A 20160-nucleotide genomic window follows, 5' to 3' on the forward strand; every position below is an offset into this window, starting at 1 on the left:
GAGCTGCAGCTGACATCTGCAGTTAGTGCAGTTTTACTGGAGTGGTGCATTACAGATATTCATGAGAAGTGCTGCCAATGGCACCTACAGTTTATAGGAAACTAGTGAAAACACAGCTGATGTCCAGATAAAATCCTGCTGAGCTCTCAGCTCCGATGAGAACATGCAGTGATGTTTTCTGTCCATTGAGAACAGACAGAGCATAGAGGTGCAGTCGGTGAACCTGCTGACTGCTCGGTCTGGTTCAGTCAGCTGTCAGTCAGCTGTCGTCCCCTCGCCCTGTTCTGCCTGAATCAGCTGGACATCATGTTTCCTCCTGTCCTTCTCGTCCTCAGTCCTTCTTTTAATGCTGAATCCAAACACTGAACCTGCCAGAACCCGTGGACTTGGCCGCGCTCCTGTCAACAGTCCTGAGCCAAAATTCATCAACTCGATCACGGCTGTCACAAAGACTTTCTAGGTGCAGTTTTAATGTCCACCCTAGCAGTTTGACACGCATTCCTGATATGTTCCACGTTGAATCTCAGCTTTACATTCAGTTAAGTCTATATAGTTTTAATTTGAAGTGTATTAAATTAATTTATTGTTATCTACTACAAAATATTTACTATATTAAGTTTCTTTTCATTTTATAAAGACATTTTTAAAGCAATTCTCTGAAATGTTTACAAATCTTTTCAGTTCTGTCAGCTGGAGTTTAGCTTCTGGGTATTTGAATTTCATTCATGGTTGTACGTAAAATCACCACCTGTAGTACAGAAGTTGTTGCATTTGTTGTGGTGTGCTAGTTCCGTTGGAATTTAACAATTATTTTAAAAGGCAAGGACAATTTAAAATCATTTACTGTATTTAATGATGGTTGATGACTTGCTTTTGGTGTTTGAGGCTACAGAAAATGCTCCCAACCTCCTGACAAGAAAGTTATATTTTAGGGGACCATTTATTTTACCTTCCCATGTGATGACTTGCTGCCTGTCAGTTTACAGTAATGTGTACAGTAGTGATGGCAATATTTCTAATGATCTGTACTGTAACATCTCTAACACTATCTTCAACGCTGATGATGTTTTTGTAGATGAAGGACAAAGTTTTAATGGTCTGTGTTCTTGACCTGTACATGTATAAAGATTTTTCTGATAAACTGATCAAATATCAGTCTTTGGTTGCAAATATCACTGAGCTAGGATATGGACGTAGGTTAGTGATACTGATAATCGGCAGCATTGGGCATGTTCACAAACTGACTGTTAGCTGATTGGCAGGCCGACCAAAAACTCTGACCCATCTCGGTTTTAACAGTTAGCCTGTGTTGTTATCCATCTAGATTGTTTTGGTGTGAGTCGCACCAAAACAATCTAGATGGATAAATAGCACTACAGGTAAGAGGAAAAATATGTATTTTTGATTTTGGGGTGAACTGTCCCTTTAAGTGTCAACCAATGTAACCTCTGTAAATATTCCTGTATACCTGGTGGATTTAAATAAAGCATTTAACATGTGTGTTTGTGTGTGTGTGTGAATACCTGCTCAGCTCAGACTCCAGGCGGTGCAGTTTATCCGTAAGAGCTTTCCGTTCAGCTCTCAGGCCGTCACAGTCCTGCTGCAAACACACACACCGCTGCTGCAACGTAACACACTCCGCTGAGACAGAGAAAGTGGGAGAGAAGGTATAGTTATATTTAATGTCTGAGGAATTTTCATATTGATAATCTTGACTCAGAAAAAAAACATCATCAAAAAAACCATCATTGGCATTTTGAGGCTCCTGCAGTGGAACAGGAAACTAGCAGCCACACACACACACACACACACTCACCCTGCAGCTGGTTGGCTGTATTCTGCTGTAGTTGCTGCTGTGTGAAGGCCTCCTGCAGCCGGCTGATCTCCTCCTCGTACTTGGCGGCCGTGTTCCTCCAGTGCTCCAGCTCAGATCGCACGTTGCCCAGGTCAGCCTGCAGGGCGGTGATCTCACGCTCCCGCTCCACCGTGGCTGCCTCCATGGTGCGCCGCAGGATGATAATCTGACAGCAGAAACACAATCCCATGGGTCAGTCAGTGATGACACATGACTGGGATTTACTGTAAACTGACAGACAGCAAGTCTCATTCTGTCCAAGAGGGCGTGTGGTTTCTTAGTGTGCAGGGAGGACTCAAAGAGAGTCAGAGGAGAGACAGGGGGTGTCAGATGGAGCCACAAGGAGTCAGAGGGGAGTCAGAAGCAAGTCAAGGAGTCAGGAAAGAGACCGGGGGGAGTCAGACGGAGCCACAAGGAATCAGGAGAAGTCAGAGGGGAGTCAGGAGGAGTCAGACTCAGGAAGAGTAAGAGAAAAGTAAGAAAGAGTTGGGAGGAATCAGCTGGGAGTCAGGAAGAGTCAGAAGGGAGTCAGTAGGAGATAGAAGAGAGTAAAAGGGACTCATGATGAGTCAGAGAGGTGTCAGGAAGTTTAACAGCTGAGAGTAAGAAGGAGCTGAGAGGTATCAGAGTGGAGTCAGGATGGAGAGATAAGGGATTAACTGGAGGTCGGGTGGAGTCACAGGGGATTTAGGAAGAATCAGAAAGCTGTCAGGAAGAATTGGAGAGGAGTCAGAGGGAAGTCGGAAGGAGTCAAAGAGGTATCAGAGGGAGTAACAGGGTATCAAGAGGAGTTGTGAGGAGTGAGAGCGTAATAGGCCGGAGTGGTAGTGAGATGGAGTGGTACCTCCTCCTGGGCGGAGTAGAGCTCCTCTCTGGTGGTGCAGATGGTGCTCTCCCTCTGCTCCCTCAGTGCCTCCATGTCAGCCTGCAGCTTCCCAAGCTGAGCTAAACACACACACACACACACACACACACACACACACACACACACACACACACACACACACACACACACACACACACACACACACACACACACAAAAACAAAGGGAAGTGAGGTGGTCGCAAAGTAGATCATGACACATACAAGTGTATAGTATCTCACTGTTCTGTGTGTATATGTGTGTGTTTGTGTGTGTGTGTACTAACTCTGCAGGTACTGAATCTGTCTGGTCGACTCTTCAGTCTGCTGAGAGTTACTCCTCCTCTCGTCCTCCAGCAGAGCTACAGACAGACACAGAGTCATATGGTCACCACCTTAATCTCACTGATCTGGTATGATGTCATGTGACGTACAATGAGATTAATATCTGAATTAAATTTCCTCACAACAATGTCAGAAACTCATTTTCAGAACATCAGGTAGAAGAATTTGTGGATCCTGATTCGAGCTAGGATTGTAGTGGGATTATTTTATACTGTTAGTTACCTTGTAGCTCCAGACATCTCTGCTTGCCAGTGTTGGCTAATTCCTGGGCCTCCAGAAGCTCTCTGTGAAGATGGTGGATGACCTGCTCTGTGTCTCCAGGCTCTAGACCAGCCCGATGTAACTCAGCTACACACACAAAGAGTAACTTAACATTTAAAAATGTTTTTCTTTAATGAAACAACATGTGTAATGGCCATGTCATACACTACAAATTAATTAAGTGAAAAACAGAAAAAAGCCATTTTAACAACCTGCAGCCACCAACACAACTGCACAGCTCCCCCTAATGGACAGTTAACTGTATTACTGAAACTGTCAAATACCTTGGCTCATAACCCTGGTTAATGTTGATCGTCTGTTAGTGCAGAACAGAGCAGAACTACAAAGCAGAGATGAGCTGCCATGGTTACCTTTGAGCAGAGCTACTCTGTTCTGTGGTTCATTTAGCTCCTGGTCGTCCATGTTGCCGTCTGAAACACACACACACACACACATTTATAAAACACAGTGCTTTAAACAACCATATTTTTTTTATTTATATATATTTCATTTTATTTTTTTTAAACAAAGACACATAACAGCATTTTAATTTCAGCCAGTGTTGCCTGGTCCTACAAAGATTTACTTTTCTGAATTATCTATAAAAATATTAGAAAATAAGTTATTAATGAGTTCTTAGTGGGTTACTTATTCTATAATGAATTCATAGATGCAGACTGATGAGAGAACAGACTTCAACACTGTTAAAAGTCAACAGCAGTTGAATTGAAAAAGAAAAACCTTGAAACTAAAACAGATGAATGAATGGGAGGGATTGAATCACATAAATGAGACTTAAATACTTTAAATACTAACATAAATTTTTTTGTTAAAACATGACTCAGTGTGTGTATGTTTTACTGACCTGACGTGTCGTCACTGCTGCGGTCTTTGCTGGGACTCAGCGTGTCTGACATGTCCGACTCTTTGGCATCCATCTGATTCCCTGTGAACGAACACACACACACACACACACACACACACACACACACACACGTTAGCCAGGTGGGAATAGAATGGGTGTGGAAAAACTATCCAAAGCAACCAGCAAACAAAATAAAGGAATAAAAAAATAAACCAAAATAGCCAGGCACAGAATACCAAAAAAGAAAGGCACAGAAAAATGTATAAATAGGCATCCACATGTGTGTGTATAAGTGTGAGCGCGCACACACACACTTGTGTGTAGTGCACTGGATTATAGTGTGTGAAGCACAGCAGGGTTCAGGTGGTGAAACAGAAACAACAAAATGTGGCAGTTTATAGCCGCTTTAGTACCATTCACTTTTACTGTGTGTGTGCATGCGTACTCTTGTAAATCCGTCTTTCTGGATCCAATCTGACAAAATGTACAGACAAAATGTTCTCACTCCCAAGGTCTAAAAATCAAAAGAATATTTGATGGTTTAGAAGTGATTTGAGGGTTAGATTAAGGGTTGGGGTTAGACATGTAGTTGTGGTGGTTTAAGTTAAGGTTGGGGGCTAGGAAATGCATTATGGCAATTAGGGTCCACAAAAGTATAGAAATATAACAATTTGTTTGTGTCTAGAGAAAATGTATTTCAGCACAGTGTGAGAGCATTGTGTGTGTCCGCAGACAATCCAAAAGGATGACAAACAGTCAGACCTCTCACAACAGCAAAGACAGAGGTCAAGGGTCAGAGGTCACTATAGTAGGATATCTCCTTGTCAGCCGCTTTGCCCTTTGTGATTACTGCTTCACAAAAAGTCAGCCAGTGTAACTGTAGAAAAGCCCTCTAATGAAACCCAGACACGTGAGGATATTGTCTAACATTTAATAATACGTTAACAAGAATTAAACTGAGTAACTGGCACAAAATATATGAGTTGGTAAGTTTCTGATGGTTATTTTATAACTAAGATGATGCAGATGACACACAACTACCATTTGAGGACAAAGTTTCTCCAGGGATGTTTTGGAGCCTCATGTGCTGAGATTGGAAAACTAAAATCTATTGATTTTAGTGAGCATGTTGGCATACTTCAGTTTATCATTGTTCCACTGAACACATCACATACTCAAAACATGGTTCCAATCTATTATAATTAGTATATATTTAGCAGCTGGGACACAGAGAGCGTAAAGGTGGATTTATACTTTTGCGTTAAGGGGTTACGTCGTACCTACAGCAGCTACGTGCGTAGGCTCTGAATCTACGCTGTGTGATACACCTGTTTAATGTTGCGGCGGTGAAATCAATAGAAGAAATCTGGCGCTTAACTATTATTCAACTATTATCCTGCGCTGGAGGTATCAACAGTGGGATTCCCATTAACCCCTTGTGTAAAGTATAAATCCAGCTCAAGTCTGAGTGTGCATGCGTGTCCTCTACCTCTGAGTCGATCGGGGCTGGCCAGGAGGTCGTCTTCTGCCGTCTGGTTGTTCTGTAGGTGCGCGTCCATTACTTCTACAAACACACACACATAAACATTACCTGTTACTGATGATAGACTATGGTTCAAGAACACACATTTTTATCTTAAAGCTTCACAAAGTCTGCCGCTCATTCACTGTTTACATAGAAACTGATTTTACATCAGTCTCATCAGATTTAGAGTTAGTTTTCACTCGGATTTCTAGTGTTAGTTCACAGACTGAAACTGCTCCAGGACTCAGACAATAGAAGGAAATTGTTGATAAGTACTTTTTACTTGAACCTAGTTGAGCTCTTACCATCAAAGTTGGCCAGTTTGTGGATTGAAGAGCTCACAGTCTCCTTCAGCTGTTTCACCGCTACAGGGAGAAAAAAGAAAACCAGGAGAATCAGTGAAAAAAGCCAGTTTAAAATTTGTAAGAAATTCATATCTGTCCCTAACTCTGCAAATGTCCAATAGCCCAACAACCAGCAGTCATACAGCCATTTACACTGACTCAGGGTGAGCTATCAGCTTAGTGGCTTGTTGATGTAAATTGTAGAATCTCACTGAACTAACGTTTCACTTTAGTTACTGAAGTTGCTCAAATATGGGAGGTTGTTTTCATATTTATATATATCTCCTTTATTTAACCAGTGAAGTCTCACTGAGATTAAAATCTCTTTTTCAAGGGTGACCTGGCCAAGAGAGCAGCATAAACATTGTTACAACAATAAACACAAACAATACAAATAGACAAATACAACTGTCACACACTACCGAGTGAACACAATATCCAGTTAATATGCAATACAAGGTCACAGACAAAAATCCAGTTACAATGCATAAACAGGTACAATTTCCTAAAACGACTTTTAGTGAAAATTTAAGAGCAATCACAATGACCAAGAGTACTCTTTTCTCGATCTTTAAAACTGACTTCAATTCCTCCATAGTAATCAGCTCTGACAAGTTCAGGTCCTTCAGTACATTATTCCAGGAAGAACAGCAGCATATTTAAAAGCTTTTTTTTTTTTTTTTACTTTGCACATCAAAAGAATCTGTGACGAGTTAGCGTAAATAGCTTTGTAATAATACTGATGTGGTTGTCTTGTTTATCACATCAAAAGTTGCAGGTATTACATGAAAATGTACATCTACTGTGGCTACCACTGTACAAATAATAAATGAGTTGTTTGTATTACAGTTATGTTGTAACCAAAGATCTGAAAGTTGTGTAGTTGGCTCTGGACAGGGGAACCAGATGAATGACTAAAACATGTAAAATATGGACTAATCCAGGTTTTAGATGAAAGTAAACAAGTCATTATCACTTCAGTGGCATCTCACTTGTATAGCTGTGCAATAACATGTCGTATGTAAAGGATTTTCCTTTTTTGATGTGTTTGTACAGCAACAAATAAGTCCAGCAAAACCTGTATAAACCTACTACACGTTGAAATGTCATTAGAAAAAAGGGGACTACCAAATCTAGACCTCTTAATGTTTAACTTTTCAACGAAATCAGTTGCCGAGATGTCTTTTCATCTGCAAAAAATACACTTACTGGGCTGTGCTGTTATCAGCTGCTCCCACAATGAACTTCATCCACAAGCCTGAACTCAATTTAATTTTGATTCATCTCTATATGAAATCCTCCTGTTTCATCAAAAGACAGACGCTCTACATATAAGTTACGTTTTCTAGCTGCAAAGAAGAGAATTCTTGTTTCACTGTTCTTCAGTGTCAGTGAAACTGCATTAGGTTCGACTGTGCCACCACAGTAATGGCAGTGTCAGTAGAGAGAGCAACACATAATGTCTACTGCAACCAGCCACAACGGCAGCAAGTGGGACTGCCAGTAATGCTGCTATGTAACTACTAGCAACACCTGTATGTAACTGGCAGCTGATAGCAAATGTCACTGCAACCAACAAACAAGGAAAAGAAGCGATAACAGCTCAACATTGGCGGATGTGTGGCTGGTATCAGAAATGTAGGCAGTCAAGGGAAGTTTCAACAGACTAGATACTTGAACTGCTATGGTATGGACACAGGGTTAGCATTTCAATTGTTAATAGAAAAGGAGCTGAACATCCAAAAGAAAGAACCAAAAGAGAAGGACGGCAAAAGAAACACAAGAAGAAAGAAATGAGGAGGTTAGTGAACTAATCCAGTGAAAAGCTATAAAGGCAGCATGCAGAAAAAAAGAAGAAAAGAAGAAGTGTGTGTGTGAGTGATGTTTGAGAAGCTGAGAACCAACCAGTCAGATGTAGGTATGGTTAGAACCACAACATACCCATAAAATTACCAAAGCACCAGTAAAACCAATTACTACAAGACAAGTCAATGAGCGCATGTGGCTGAGCAACAAACATTTCCAGCAAGACAGTTCAGCCAGCAGTGAGACAACAACAACAAAAAAAAGATTATTTTGCCCCAGGGGTATCTATGTCTTTCCATAAATGGTGTCCTTGTTACTCATGAACCACCAACTTCAATAATTTTAAAATAGTTTCGAATGCAAACTGCTGACAGTGAGGTCTGTGGATTATTCTGAATAACAGGGACATAGCTTCTGGAAAGAGATGCTGCTCTTGAGATTTTCAAATGTAATTCTTCGATGCTTTGAGCACCACAAACGAAATTTCATTCACATTCATTGTGTTGAACAATGAACGAAACCAAAACTATCTGCATGGATAGATACAACTGGAGGTAGGTTAGAAAACAACTGTGTAATTTGGATGTGTTGACCTTTTAATACAACATCTATCTTGTGACATAATAATCTGTACTACTCAAGTCAAAGATGTCTGTTATACTTCACCTCCAGACTTTCTTTACATTGTGTGGAAAAATCAAAAGTATAAAAAACAACTGGAAAGGTCAAAACATCAGGTCTGTCAAGAATCTCTTTTCCTGCCTGAAAAGAAACTAGTTCTGCCAAGATAGCCTTTTATCTGTTATGTATATTCTCATATGTAAACAATTTCGAGTTATAAACCATATATTCTTCAACCAAGCATACATCAGGTTTAAGTGCAGTTAATTGTTCTTAAACCAAGATCTACAACCTGCTCCAACAAAGAAGGTTCCTCTGGAGAAGAAGCATGGATGGATGTATGTATGGAAGCACATTTCCACCAGGAAAAGAAGAAAACAATATGTGTTAGGCATTTTAAGAATGAGCAGAAATCAATGAATGATGAGATATCACAAGAATTCTGACAATGTAAAATTTAAGATTTTTAACTATTTCATAATTTTGACATAAAACGTCAAAATTTTGATGTATCTTATAATTGAGAAAGTCAAGAAGTTCGAATTACCATCTTATAATTTTGATTTAATGAGTTTTCTTTTTAAACAAACACTTGTTTTTAAGTCCGTTGTTTTCTCTTAATCTTTTCCTGGCATCCGTGCTTCTGTGTGTGTTTGTGTTTTTGTGTGTGTGTGTGTTTGTGTTTTTGTGTGTGTGTGTGTGTGTGTGTGTGTGTGTGTGTGTGTGTGTGTGTCAGCATATAGCAGGAATGGATGTTTGTACTCACGCGGACACTCAATCAACTGTTGGATTCTAGTCGAGTCTCCTCCGCTGTTGTTAACATGACAATTGTCTGATAGAAACACAGAGCACGGACATTACTAAGATGACTATCAGAGTGGAGTTGGGTATTTCTTTCAGACTTTATTGATTCTGCTTATCAATGCCTCCAACATATTTTGTTTCCATTTTTAAATAATAAGATTCAATGAGATGTGGCTAACACATTTGAAGCAGATTGAGGCTGCCAGTTGTCATTTTTGGGATTATTTTTTGTAAAAGATATTCACGTGTTTCCACTAATTCTTTTTTCCCCTCTGGTTCCATCATTAGCTGATTTTGAGGCATTATGACATCAAAACTACAGGAAATGCTTTATCATGTTAGATGGACTCCCTTCCTTATAGCAGCTATGTATATTGAAGAGCAGAAGGTCAAAATTGTACTTTCTGCGATCGATAAGCAGAATCAAAAACCATCTTTCTTAATGAACAAATTTGGAGCGGGTTCCAATTCAGAATCTGCTCTCAATACCCAATCCTGTATCAGAGAGGACGAGATAGAAGAGCTGAAGACAGACAGAGAAGATAGAAATCATGACAGAGAAAGGACAGACAGATACAAGCAGGTAGAAAGCATGACAGAACTAACGAGTTACAGAGAGACTGATAACTACACGGACAAATAGATGCTCTAGAAACAAATGGACAGGGCAGAAATCCAAGCCATACATGGCAGGTATTTTCAGACAAATAAAAAGGTATAATAAAGGTGGTTCTGGACAGATACCACAACACTAACAACAGATAGTATGTGGACAGGCGGACAGCAGACAGACAGCTCAGGCGTAAACTTTCATCTCTCAATAACTCTTCAGTTCAACACAAAATGTGGAATTAACCTATTATTAACTACACTACAACTTCCTGAATAAAATCATCAAATCATCTCATTATTTTCAATCAGGAAGAGTCACGAGCACTCAGAGAACTAACTACTCCATAAACTAAAACATGAGTTTTTACAGATTATATCCTGTTGTCAGAATGGAAACTTTCAGGATATCTTCTCCACACAAGATGTGACCAAAATTAAGAGTGGAACCCAAAAATGTCTCAGTCTAAAAAACAAAAACTGCCATAGGTTTACTGAAGTGCTCCAGTCAGTCACCTAACATTATGTATGTTGAAAATGAGCAGGATTTTTAGATCAAACAAAGGCTCAACCGTTTTATCATCCCCACAAAAGACAAAATCTACACTAAAATTACTTCTGACAAGCATGATCCAGGACTGTGATACCATATTGGTTGCCTAATGCATTAAACTACAACTACTAAATAACAGTATATTTAAAGCGTGAACTAAATTAGACTATACCATTTTAATATAAATGAAAATTTTCTCTGGATCAAAAGTTAATTAAGCATTACTAATAAACATTTGAAAATATGGAAAAATAGAAAAAAGATTTCAGTAAAGAAAGACAAACTCCAGTTAGATAAACTATAATGTCTGGAATCACCTCAGACGATCGGGTTATCTATATTTTTGTCTTTTATAAAATCTTATTTTATAGGTTTGATTTTTATATTATGTTATTATATCTATTCACTGAATAGCATTTTATTCTACGATGTTTAAAATTTATCGCGATTAGATTATTCTTTCTTAATTGTACTGTACTTCTATAGGAATGTTTTCTTCTATTCTGTAAAGCACTTTGCAAAAACTGCTATATAACAGTGCTACATATAAATCAAACTGTCTATTATTATGATAATCAAACTAACTACCATCAATATCTTCATCTTGACCAACTGCACCATCATCTGTGTCTGTATCCTCCTCATCCTCATCCTTGGCTTCCTCCTGGCTCTCAGGTGTCTGCAGGCTTTGTTTGTCCTCGACAGGCTCCTCTACTGGTCCGTGGGAGACAAAGTCGACATCTGTCATGTGACCAGATCAGATATATACGATTTTGTCGAGACTTTACCAGCCAAACACATGATCAGACCAGAGTAAAAGTCCCAATGACGGCAGGTTCCTTCACAAAGTGGCTACTGTGGCGAAGTGAGCAGTGAGACAGTCACCTCCAGCATTCATATTTAGTGTTGTCATTCAATCACCAGAAGTCAATCAGTGACCAAAAGCTCTTTTTCCCCCAGAAGAAGAAAAACAAAGCAGTGGACAGTTTGGCAACCATGGAAACAACCCAGATTATCCAGAAACCCCAACAAACCCTGTTTAGGCTCGACAGAGTGCCACCGTGTCGCTAAGACAGCCTGTCTAGTCTGAAACAGCCACACCAAATGGTTACACAAACCATCCTGTCATTCAAAGATCACATGTTTGAATCCATGTACACCCTGGTGTTGATCCTGGGGACTTGGTTTTGGCATATGGCCACAGTTGAAACTGCATGTCACGTGACACACTTTGACTAAGAAAGACTTTTATTGAAGCTAATTAGGGTCATTAATATTTTGAGCTTGTGAAATGATGTTCACAAATAATTTCACAGCCTGCAATTGTATATCACCTTTTGTGTGCATATGAAAACTATTTGCATGCACGTATCTGAACGTGTGACTTTGTAAAGACGTTTTGCAGCTGTAGAAATATTTTGTGTACCTGTAATTAAAATATGTGCAAAAATATTTTCAACAGTGAGGTTTCACACAGTCTGAGAGCAGACACACAAATGTCTTATCTTTGTATTTGACACTGAAGTTACAAGCCACAAGCTACGAGTTACAAGCACGAAGTTTGCCCTGTTGAAACACCTGAGCTGACTAGCCAATCAGCAAGTTGCCCACTGACCATCCAATCAGAGGAAGTCATACTATCCAATCAGGGGGCAAAAGGTTCTAGCGCGTTCTGGATTACTTCGTCCATCTGTAGTATGCTGGAGTCAACATAGAAGAGCCCGAGGGAGACGGATCCAGTTTGTTCTCAAGTCTTTTCTGTAGCAGTGATCCTCTCCTAACTGTTAACGCTTTGAACGGTAGAAATACAGGTTTGTTTTTTGTTTTGTTTTGGTAAAAGTGATTTCTAACTCATACATAACTTAAACTTAAACAGAAGGGCAAACTATTTGTGCAGCATAATTAAGCCCTTATTGTTGGCTAGCTAATATCCACTGTGCTATCGCTAACTATTAGCCAAGTTGACTGACAAAAGAACCACTAGTTAACCAATCTTTGGCTAGCTTTAATATTTATACTGCATAGGTTGTTGTTGAATGTGCATATAGGCTACCTGTAAGTTATAAACCAAAAGGTTACACACACCAAACAAACTTTATCATAAACAATCTTTCACTTGAAACTTTAATTTTTGGCTGTGCATTTGACAAGATGTCCACAAAGCTGCAAACAGCTATCTCTATTAAGGAGTTCTGCTCCTGTGTGTTTGATATTAAAGAAATTTAGCAGATCATGAAAGAGGTGTATGACAGATGAAACAATGACAGATGTTCAGTTTGACTTCCTCTGATTGGATGGTCAGTGGGCAACGTGCTGATTGGCTAGTCAGCACAGGCATTAAAACAGGGTCAAACTTCGTGCTTGTAACTCGTAGCTTGTAACTTCAGTGTCACATACAAAGATAAGACATTTGTGTGTCCATCTCTCAGACTGTGTGAAACCTCACTGTTGAAAATATTTTTGCACATATTTTAATTACATGTACACAAAATATTTCTACAGCTGCAAAACGTCTTTACAAAGTCACACATTCAGATACGTGCATGCACATTTTTTTCACATGCACACAAAAGGTGATATACAACTACAGGCTGTGAAATTATTTGTGAACATCATTTCACAAGCTCAAAATATTAATGACCCTAATTTGCGTCCATAGACTTTCCCCATACACAATCATTATAAAATAAACTAATTTAGTTGAGAACTTTAAACACTGATATTGTGAAATTTCTCTGTGTGTTATCACAATCTGGGCCAATAATAAAAAAAAAAAAAAAAAAAAAAAACTAAAAAAATTCTCAACAAGCCGTATCAGTATAGTATTTTCAGCCAGAGAATAATTTTTAATCCTTATGCACTACGAGGCCAAAAACGTGCAAGCCTAAAGAACTTTTTCAGCGTATGAATGGAATGCCATCTTGAAACAAAGAGTCCAGTTCTCTTAATACAGCCAGGTGTCCTGTCCAATTGTCCCTGAACAAGACACCTGTATGCTGTGTGTGTCATCACACAGTATGAACAAGATTTTACTTTAATTACAGCTAGTGGTTCTCATTGAAAACAGTGAAGAAACAGTAAGACACTGCATTTCAATGACAACACCTGTACTGAATGATTGTACTTTTGCACATTCTATAAAGTTTATCCAAATCATCCAGTGCACTGGCTTAATCTCTTCCCATTCCATGTACGTCTGCACACTATGCACATTTATTTAAACACTATACACATTTTATAACAGAATCACAGATTTCTGCACTGCACTAATCCCTTAACATTTCTTGTATCTTTGCACGCTATGAACATAATTAATTTAACAAAACCCTTACTTTGTCTGTAAATTCACTTGTATATATCAAAGCCTGACCTATACATTGGCCGATATTTTTGGTCAACATGTCTTATCTAGATGTCTTGGTCACAATTTGTCAAAAATGTTTGTTTATGCTACATGTTTATGTTAAATATTGAACAATATATTGTTATTTGATTTTTTTGGACTCTCGAAATATCAATAAGGGTATCAGCCTGAAAAAGCCAGTATTGGTGGGCTCTAGTATATATTTGTTTATGTGTATTTGTATATTAGAATATAATGTATTTATGTATGTTTTTAATCTCCAGTATTTTTAAAATGTATTATACTGACTGAATAAAGCCTGCAATTATACTTCTTAAGTTAAACGGTGAGTGTAAATTAACATCACATGTCCCCATAAACTATCAGAGGACAACCTGAGGGCCAGACATCAAGCTACCATAAACAAGACCAAAACAGAAGATGACGAGCCAGACTCCCACTGTCACAGACAGAGAGACAAAGAGAGTGAAGAGAGCAGCGAGCAACAGGAAGTAATGTCGACATCATGCAGGAACTTGTCATGCATCATTAGTGCAGGATAAGGAAGTGAAGTTAGCGGCCACAAAAGAGACAAACAGCGGCGGAGAGGACGAGTGTCCCAGAGCAGACCAGAGAAGTGTGGACTCACCCAGACTGTTGTTCTCTTTAATGCTTTTCTCTTGTAGCTGTTCTAACCGCACTGTAAACAACAACAACAACAACAGCAGAGAGAAGCGTTGACTGACAGGAAGTCCCAGCCGAGCTCTCTGATTGGTCAAAGACGTGTTCTGACCCGGCCACTGGTTGCTATGGCAACTCTTGTGTTAAAGTGATTGGCTTGCAGTGTGTCAGCTTGTTAAAAGTTAGGGCAGGACTGTGTGTGTGTGTGTGTGTGTGTGTGTGTGTGTCTGTACCCTGCAGGGCGGCGAGCCTCTCGTTGGTGAAGTCATTGTCGGCCTGCAGAGCTTCGATGCGAGCCTGGAGTACCTGCTCCTTCTCCTCCATCTCCTCGATCCGCAGCTCAAACTCCCTCTTCTCCGTCGCTCCCCGCTGGGTCAGTTCCTCTTGCCGGCCCTCCGCCACCTGGACGAGCAAGGTAGGGACGGAGGGGATAGAGGAGGGAATAGAGGAGGGGGAAGAATAGGGGAGACGACAAACCAGGAAAGGGGAATAAGGCAGAGGACAGGGGAGAGCCGGGGTATTAGGAGCAAGTAAATAGAAAAAGATGAGCGGCAGAGGAGGGAGAGGATCAAGGGAGGAGAGGAGAAGAAAAAACAGAAGACAAGAGGGGAGAAAGGGGGGGAGTGAGAAAGGAGGACAGAATTCAAAGTCAGAAGGAAGTAAAAGGGAAAAGAGGAGAGGAGCAGGACAGAAAAATGAGACGGAGAGAGAAAAGTAATAAAATGAAAACTATTAGTGTTTAAAAACAAATTAAAAACATTTTTTTAAAAGCAAGCAAGCACCATACAGTATATTAAACATATTTTGCTCCAAACAATCTGCTAAATTAAATATATTCGGTAATAAATCAAGTATTATTGCAGGGAAATTAAATCCTATGTCATTCAGAGTAACATCAGAAACCATATTCCAGTGTCTGTGCAGGTACCTTCATTTTGTCAGTTAGCTCTTTGATCTCGTTGACGGCGGCGTTGTACTTGTTGGCGAGTTCCCTCAGCTCCTCCTGGCCCCTCTCAGACATCTCCTTCAGGTGGGTGCACTCATCCTCCGTGTTACTGAGTGAGCGCTGCAGTAGAAACAAAAATCTTTGGTTCCACCAACACAACAGCTCCATGTCTCAAAATGACCATCATATGAGTGTTCATACAGTATGTATATGTGTGTCCTACCTCCACCTCTGACAGCTTCCTGACCACCTCGATCTTCTCCTGCAGGACTCTCCTCAGAGACTCCTTCGCTGTCGTCTCGTAGTTGTGTTTGTCCTCCTGAAGAGCCAAGAGCTCCTTACGGATCCCTTCCTCCGTCTGGGACTGTGATAGAGGAGGAGAGGATTTTAAAAAAGTGGATGATAATTTTGATTTAATTTTGATCCATTTATTGTAGGAGAATTTGTTATTTCTGTCAACAAGAGATATTCTGACAGAGCCACATTAGTGTGTGTATTACCTTAGAGTAAGCCTGTAGCTGACTGCCCATAACCTCCAGTCTGGAGAGCAGACGGTCTTCATCAATCAGAGCCTGGTGAAGACAGACACAAATTCAGTTTACAGCAGTGTTGAACATATTTGTTCAAATCATAAGAGATAAAGGGGAACAATGGAAAAACAGACAAACATGCAGAGTTGGTAATTGGTGGGGGGGGGATTACAGTGTGCATCATCAAAATAACATTAAATGATGGTTTAGTTATCTTACACAATAGATTTGCACTGAACTGAGGCCCATTTGTTTGTTCTACAGACACTAAATCACTGAAAACAAAATTCCCAGTGGTAATGACCATTTTAATTTTGAGATTAATGTTATTTACTTGGAACATGTCATTTCCATATGATGTGATCACAGCAATACAGTAAAATGTGTACAGTACATTACAGTGTAGTGTGCTTTTGAGATGTCAGAATGTAGGCTTCCTATAAGAGATCAGAACGTAAGGTACATATGGGGGGTTCAAGTCAGAGGTGGGAAATCAGAATACAATAATATCACAATATGCTAGAAATGTAGAAAACGGTATCACTATACATTAAGTGTGTGACTGTTATATAAGATATATAATGTCATCTGTGTGACTTTAGAAAAACATGTTTTCAGAGAGCTAGAAATCCATCATAAACTGCATTCAATTTAGTGATTAATGCAGGAGTGTCTGAGCCTTTTTAACACACAGACAGCAATGTGTACACAGCTGCCATCACTGCCATTACATTACTAAACAGATAAACTGACCAAAGGCTAAACTGCCAGAAAGAGTGAAACAGCTGGAGTTACAACCTAGAGGATGTATCCTAAATTTGTACCTCTCTGTGTTACAGTACAGGACTAAAGTATGATAATGGTATTTCCTACCTGCCAGCTGCTCTCTGAGGCCTCCTGAGTGTTGGCTAACAGACGCTGCAGAGTGGCTAACTTCTGCTCCAACATCTGCTCTCTGTGTAAGGCCTCCTGGCAGAGAGAGACAGGGAGAGAGGTGGGTAATCAATGACTCGAATAAGAAAAATCAGGAGGAACAAAAGCAACAGGGTCATTTATAGTGAAGAGAACAAGGTCTCAAGTGTCATTTTAAATATGTTCTTAAATATGTTCTTCTGTAAAAAAGAGCTTTAAATTTTAATGAACTTAGTAACCATTTCATAAACTGATACAAAATTAGTGCATTAGTTAACTTCAATTAGTCATATTAGTTACACATCAATGAACAGCATCTGTCAACCTGTTAATCATTTTATATGGCTGCCAATTCCCTGCTGGTTACTTTTAACTAGTGAGCTCTAGCGACTCTTGTCTGTGCAGCTTGTCTGTTTGTTATACTGTCATGATCGTTCAGACCATTTAAATATCAAATAGCTTTGCAGTATTTGTTTGGTCTCCGTTGATCGTAGGTCTGTTAGTTGACTCATGTTACTTTGAAAACTTGCATCAAATCTCTTTATAGATCAGGTGTGTTTTATGAGGAAATCACATCATTTTGGCTGTGAGGGGAACATGTTCTTGATTCAAGTCCTTCACAAATCAAAAAGAGGAGGTTACTTAAGTCTTTAGGAAAGATTCCCTTGCACTTCTTTAAGAAAACATTTCCACTTACTCCGCAGCTTTAGATCTTTTCTGTGCTTCCCTAATCAGAGATTATTATTTTTTCTTAAAAAGGAATATTATGTGATCTCTTCTACTATAATGTATCAATGTATAATGTTTTTATATTTTTATTGGTATGATTTTGAATTGTGTGTAATGAAGAACAGATGATATATGCTTTGCACTGTGTAATTAGGTCATTTCTGATCAATGAGACAAAGTCATCTCAGATCACTGCAAAGAAATGCTGCAGAGTTCCTCCTCTGCTCATGTGGATGCTGAAAATGTTCACAGCAGTTAAGGTTACATGATTTGCTATCTGACATCAAAAATGTGTTAAAATGTGTCTGATGACTAATGAAACCAATTTGTATGTCTGACTCCTCGGATTTACTCTTATTATTTTTAATGTAGTTTCACAGAATGGCCAGTAGGTGTCAGTGTGTTACCTGTAGATACTGGGAGAGCTGGAACAGTTCCTGAGAATACATACTGGGAGTGTTGGCTGCAACCTAGAAGACACAAACATACACACACCATGGTAACATATTGACAGTTGTCTGGAATTCATTCAGCCTTGTGTTTGAATTGAAGGCAGACAAAAAGATAAAATACCGCAGAGGTCAAAAGCATATGCTGCACGCGCACACATACTCAGTGTTTCAGTATTCAGTATCACTGCGGATGAGCCCTGAATCTCCTGCACAGTAGTTCTAGCAAGCAACTCCCCTAAAACCACAAACTGTGTTTTTCACTAGAGCTGTAACGATTAATTGATTGGTTGTCAACTATTAAATGAATGGCCAACTATTTTGATAATTGATTAATCGGTTTGAGTAATCTAATCCTAAATCTAAATTCTCCGATTCCAGCTTCTTAAATGTGAATATTTTCTGGTTTCTTTACTCCTCTATGACAGTAAACTGAATATCTTTGGGTTGTGGACAAAACAAGACATTTGAGGACGTCATCTTGGGCTTTGGGAAATACTGATCGACATTCTTCACCATTTTCTGACATTTTATAGCCCAAACAACTAATCGATTAATTGAGAAAATAACCGATAGATTAATCGACAATGAAAATAATTAGTGATTAGTAATTAGTGAGCTTTAGAGGTGTTGGTAGTTGTATTTCTGAACTTAGGATAGAGCCAGGCTAACAGTTTCCCCCATTCATAAGGGCTGTGTATTTATGTCTGTGTATGTTGCCTATATCAAGTTTACCACAGGTGGCAGTATAGGTTAGTGTGGTAGGTGAAGTCTATATGGGCACAGGTGTAACAGACAGTCTAATCATGCACGGGTGATGGGGAGGTCTTGTGTTTTTTTACCGCCTCGCACGCTTCAGGCAACCACACCAGAAAGCCAAGCCAGTCATGATATCATTACCAGGTTTGTTTGCAATATAAAAGTCATGTTTTGCTGTGAACTAAAATCTCCATTAAATGGGAACCTCACACAACAGTAAATACTGCCTGGACATCCACTCACTGAAGCACGTCAAAAATAAGGACTGCCCGCACCTAGCCGGGTGGCTAACTGCTGGTCAGGATAGTCGCTACACCCCCTGTTTCCAGTCTTTATGCTAAGTTAAGCTAACTAAGTCCTGACTCCAGCTATGTAGACATGAGACAGATATCTATCTGAACATCTAAGCTTATTTCCCAAAATGTTGACCTACTACAATTTTGAGTAACTATTGTGAAACCACAGCTACATGTAGTGTTGTCCAAAAACTACACTCATTCACATTCTGCCTGTGCATTCAATACATTTCCTCATTAAGTCAATGTGACAGCCTGGGTGTGTGTGTGTCTGAGTGTGTGTGTGTGTGTCTTTCTTTTGAGACCCGGGAGGTGCAAGGATTCTGCTGTAGGACACTTAATTATGTTAGAGAAGTGGTTCAAATCTAATCACAGCTCCTCCCTGACACAGACACGGCACACCGTCAGCTCTAGCCTACATTCCTCAGACAGGTTACACTGAGGCCCTGTTGTTTTTACTGTTGGAGGGAAACACAGAAAAGGGCGAGGCAGAAGAGAAACCTAACATGGTAAAGCATGGTAAAGGACAGTTTGGAATTAACCTGGCAATGTACCGTACGATATCAAATGATACAGTACGCAGCTGTACAAGAATTTCTAAATAAATAACATCTAAATAAAATACAGTAAAACAAATTCCATTTATCAGGAAGTGTCAAGTAAAAGAGATTATAAATCTGTTCTTGTGACCCCAAAGCAACAGGATTTCAACCTATATAGAGAACGTCACATCTCCTGTATACAGTATCACAACCCAGTTTCAGCTCCGGACAGAGAACAAGACAAATTGTGTTCTTGTGTTGTGTAGCAGGCTGCTATCTGGCTAATGCTATGTTCACACTAGCACTTTTTTTTTTATAGATGGAACAGGAATTGTGGGGAGAGAGAAGGGGAAAGGAAATGGTGAAGCAAAAACATATGATTGGTTGATGCTTCACAGCGTCATTGGAGCGCTGAAAAGGCCAGCTCAGCTTTGAATCTACCACACCTGTCATGCAGCGACAAGTGTCGGGCGTGAGTTTGTAGCTTCATGTCACCGGCTTCCATTGAAAATGACTTGTAGCC

The 20160-nt window shown here is 39.6% G+C and overlaps 1 protein-coding gene across 14 annotated transcripts in view; it reads right to left on the bottom strand.

The window, feature by feature from the left end:
- slmapa (sarcolemma associated protein a) overlaps positions 1–20160 on the bottom strand; it is a 68317-nt gene that overhangs the window by 12244 nt on the left and 35913 nt on the right. For 4 of the 14 annotated variants that reach the window (XM_044210277.1, XM_044210264.1, XM_044210287.1 and 1 more), the window contains 18 exons: positions 17999–18061; positions 16824–16919; positions 15921–15992; positions 15644–15784; positions 15403–15540; positions 14708–14876; positions 14443–14493; positions 11039–11191; positions 9251–9316; positions 6019–6078; positions 5678–5752; positions 4189–4269; positions 3695–3754; positions 3285–3410; positions 3005–3079; positions 2700–2800; positions 1817–2021; positions 1524–1641 (listed from right to left, as the gene is read on the bottom strand). In XM_044210277.1, coding sequence (XP_044066212.1) covers positions 1524–1641; positions 1817–2021; positions 2700–2800; positions 3005–3079; positions 3285–3410; positions 3695–3754; positions 4189–4269; positions 5678–5752; positions 6019–6078; positions 9251–9316; positions 11039–11191; positions 14443–14493; positions 14708–14876; positions 15403–15540; positions 15644–15784; positions 15921–15992; positions 16824–16919; positions 17999–18061 — 1850 coding nt within the window. The remainder of the gene's footprint in view (positions 1–1523; positions 1642–1816; positions 2022–2699; positions 2801–3004; positions 3080–3284; positions 3411–3694; positions 3755–4188; positions 4270–5677; positions 5753–6018; positions 6079–9250; positions 9317–11038; positions 11192–14442; positions 14494–14707; positions 14877–15402; positions 15541–15643; positions 15785–15920; positions 15993–16823; positions 16920–17998; positions 18062–20160) is intronic. The other 10 variants (XM_044210336.1, XM_044210363.1, XM_044210341.1 and 7 more) reach the window with 8 other exon arrangements.

This window comes from Siniperca chuatsi, linkage group LG2 (assembly GCF_020085105.1).
Source record: "Siniperca chuatsi isolate FFG_IHB_CAS linkage group LG2, ASM2008510v1, whole genome shotgun sequence".
Classification (NCBI taxonomy): domain Eukaryota; kingdom Metazoa; phylum Chordata; class Actinopteri; order Centrarchiformes; family Sinipercidae; genus Siniperca; species Siniperca chuatsi.